The 2,508-nt window shown below is 49.5% G+C and overlaps 1 protein-coding gene across 1 annotated transcript; it reads left to right on the forward strand.

Moving 5' to 3' along the window:
- The first annotated feature begins 1,868 nt into the window (after window positions 1–1,868).
- On the forward strand, window positions 1,869–2,171 carry LOC142007411 (histone H4-like). Its single transcript, XM_074984044.1, has one exon. The coding sequence runs from the start codon at window positions 1,869–1,871 to the stop codon at window positions 2,169–2,171; it is 303 nt and encodes a 100-aa protein (XP_074840145.1).
- Window positions 2,172–2,508: the final 337 nt, after the last annotated feature.

Raw genomic sequence — 2,508 nt, forward strand, 5'->3', positions numbered from 1 at the left:
CAGCATGGTCAGCACCGAACAGGGGGTACGATCTTTTATTGGGTCGGGGGCTACCCACCAGATGTGGCTGAGCTCAGGAAAGACCCTGACTATGTGGCGCCTGTGGAGAAGGGAGGAAGGTTTGTGCACAAATGTAAACCGCTGAGAAGAACTTTCTCAGCCTCTTTTGCAAGCACTCCCCCCACAACAGCCTTGTTGCCACATGGCCCAGTGGGGCGCAAGCTGGCACCAGGCAGTGTGGAAAAAAATACCAAATGTAGAGACAGAACCACGAACTTTGTGCTGGGGCTATTTGTAATGGGGAGATGAGCTCACAGAGCGAATAGCAAAGAAAGAACAACGTTTCTCTTCAGCCTCTCATACAAACATGAGCCCACAGCCTCAGGCTTCCTGGTCCTGATTTGAAATTCATGGGCTTCCTGTTACCTAATTCCTGCACACCTGAGCTGTGTCTACACGTGCACGCTACTTCGAAGTAGCGGCACTAACTTCGAAATAGCGCCCGTCACGGCTACACGCGTCGGGCGCTATTTCGAAGTTAACTTCGACGTTAGGCGGCGAGACGTCGAAGTCGCTAACCTCATGAGGGGATCGGAATAGCGCCCTACTTCGACGTTCAGCGTCGAAGTAGGGACCATGTAGACGATCTGCGTCCCGCAACGTCGAAATTGCCAGGTCCTCCATGGCGGCCATCAGCTGGGGGGTTGAGAGATGCTCTCTCTCCAGCCCCTGCGGGGCTCTATGGTGACCGTGGGCAGCAGCCCTTAGCCCAGGGCTTCTGGCTGCTGCTGCGGCAGCTGGGGATCCATGCTGCAGGCACAGGGTCTGCAACCAGTTGTTGGCTCTGTGTATCTTGTGTTGTATAGTGCAACTGTGTCTGGGAGGGGCCCTTTAAGGGAGCGGCTTGCTGTTGAGTCCGCCCTGTGACCCTGTCTGCAGCTGTGCCTGGCACCCTTATTTCGATGTGTGCTACTTTGGCATGTAGACGTTCCCTCGCAGTGCCTATTTCGATGTGGTGCCGCGCAATGTTGAAGTTGAACATCGACATTGCCAGCCCTGGAGGACGTGTAGATGTTATTCATCGAAATAGCCTATTTCGATGTTGCTACATCGAAATAAGCTATTTCGATGTAGGCTTCACATGTAGACGTAGCCCTGGAGAGCAGCAGCCAGAGTGGAGCGCTGAGGGACGTTGTGGGATACATACAGGACACCTCTGGAGGCTAATGAATTCCATTTGAAGACTCGGCTCTTCCACACTGGCCTTTAATTGAACTTCTGAATTTGAGCTTGATGCTACACCCATCAGGTAACGGTGATATTGTGATATCGATATTGGTGCTTCCCAAATCGAGCTATTGGTGTTTACAGTGAAGACAGTCATGTGGTAATACCCAGCTAACTGCCTTAAATTCAAATTTATCTCATCGTGTAGAAGTAGCCCAACAGCCTCCTCAGCTGCTGTGAGTGGCCTGAGGAGTAGCTCTGTGAGTTCTCTGTAGTGAGGAATGCCAAAGCAACACACGAGCCTGTCCCCCTGCTGCTGCAGCAGCAGCCTGCCTGCCCTTGTGTTCCTAGGCTGGGCAGACCAAGGAGCACTCCAATGATTTGCTCTTAGTTTGTTTTCCAGATGGAGCAGCTCACTCAACTGTCGGGTACTTCGTAGAGCTTTGAGAGGGGAGAGGCGCATGCCTGCAGGGCAGCCGAGATCAAAAATCGCTGAGCAGAGAGATCAGGGCAGGCTTGTGGGATACTGGCTGACACCTGTGCTTGCACAAAACAAACAGCAGCGTCCACTCTGACAATAAAGGGAGGAGAGAAGACAAAGGTCACTTCTAAAGGCACGTCTGTCTGAAATCATAGTGATCATGTCTGGCCACGGTAAGGGACTAGGAAAAGGAGGTGCTAAGTGGCATAGGAAGGTGTTGAGGGATAACATCCAAGGCATTACAAAGCCCGCTATTTGCCGTTTAGCTCACCGTGGAGGTGTCAAGCATATTTCAGGTCTTATTTACGAGGAGACTCAGGGTGGCCTGAAGTTGTTTTTGGAGAACGTGATCCGAGATGCTGTTACTTACACTGAGCATGAGAAGCGGAAGACAGTGACTGCTATGGATGTAGTTCATGCACTGAAGCGCCAAGGCTGTACTTTGTATGGGTTTGGAGGCTAAATGTGTGTCAGTAGATCCCGGGAAAAGCAAAAACCTAAGGGTGGAAATTTTTTGTCACCAAAATTGGGTGTTTTTTTTTTTTCAATAAACGTAGCATTGCAGCGTGTATGCTCTCACTTTTTTGTCGCCAAAGGGGAGTTTTGGTTGACAAACTTTGTTAGTGTAGATACAGCCTTCGTCTGTTCCCTAATTCACTTTTCTTATTTGTCATATGGGAACATTAATGCTCATGCTTATTTAACACTAATTTAACCATTAGGTTAAATGAATTAATGTTTTAAACAAGCGCAGAAATCTTCAGATGGAAGCCAATATACAAATGTTGTGATATTATACA

This window comes from Carettochelys insculpta, chromosome 1, assembly GCF_033958435.1.
Source record: "Carettochelys insculpta isolate YL-2023 chromosome 1, ASM3395843v1, whole genome shotgun sequence".
NCBI lineage: Eukaryota > Metazoa > Chordata > Testudines > Carettochelyidae > Carettochelys > Carettochelys insculpta.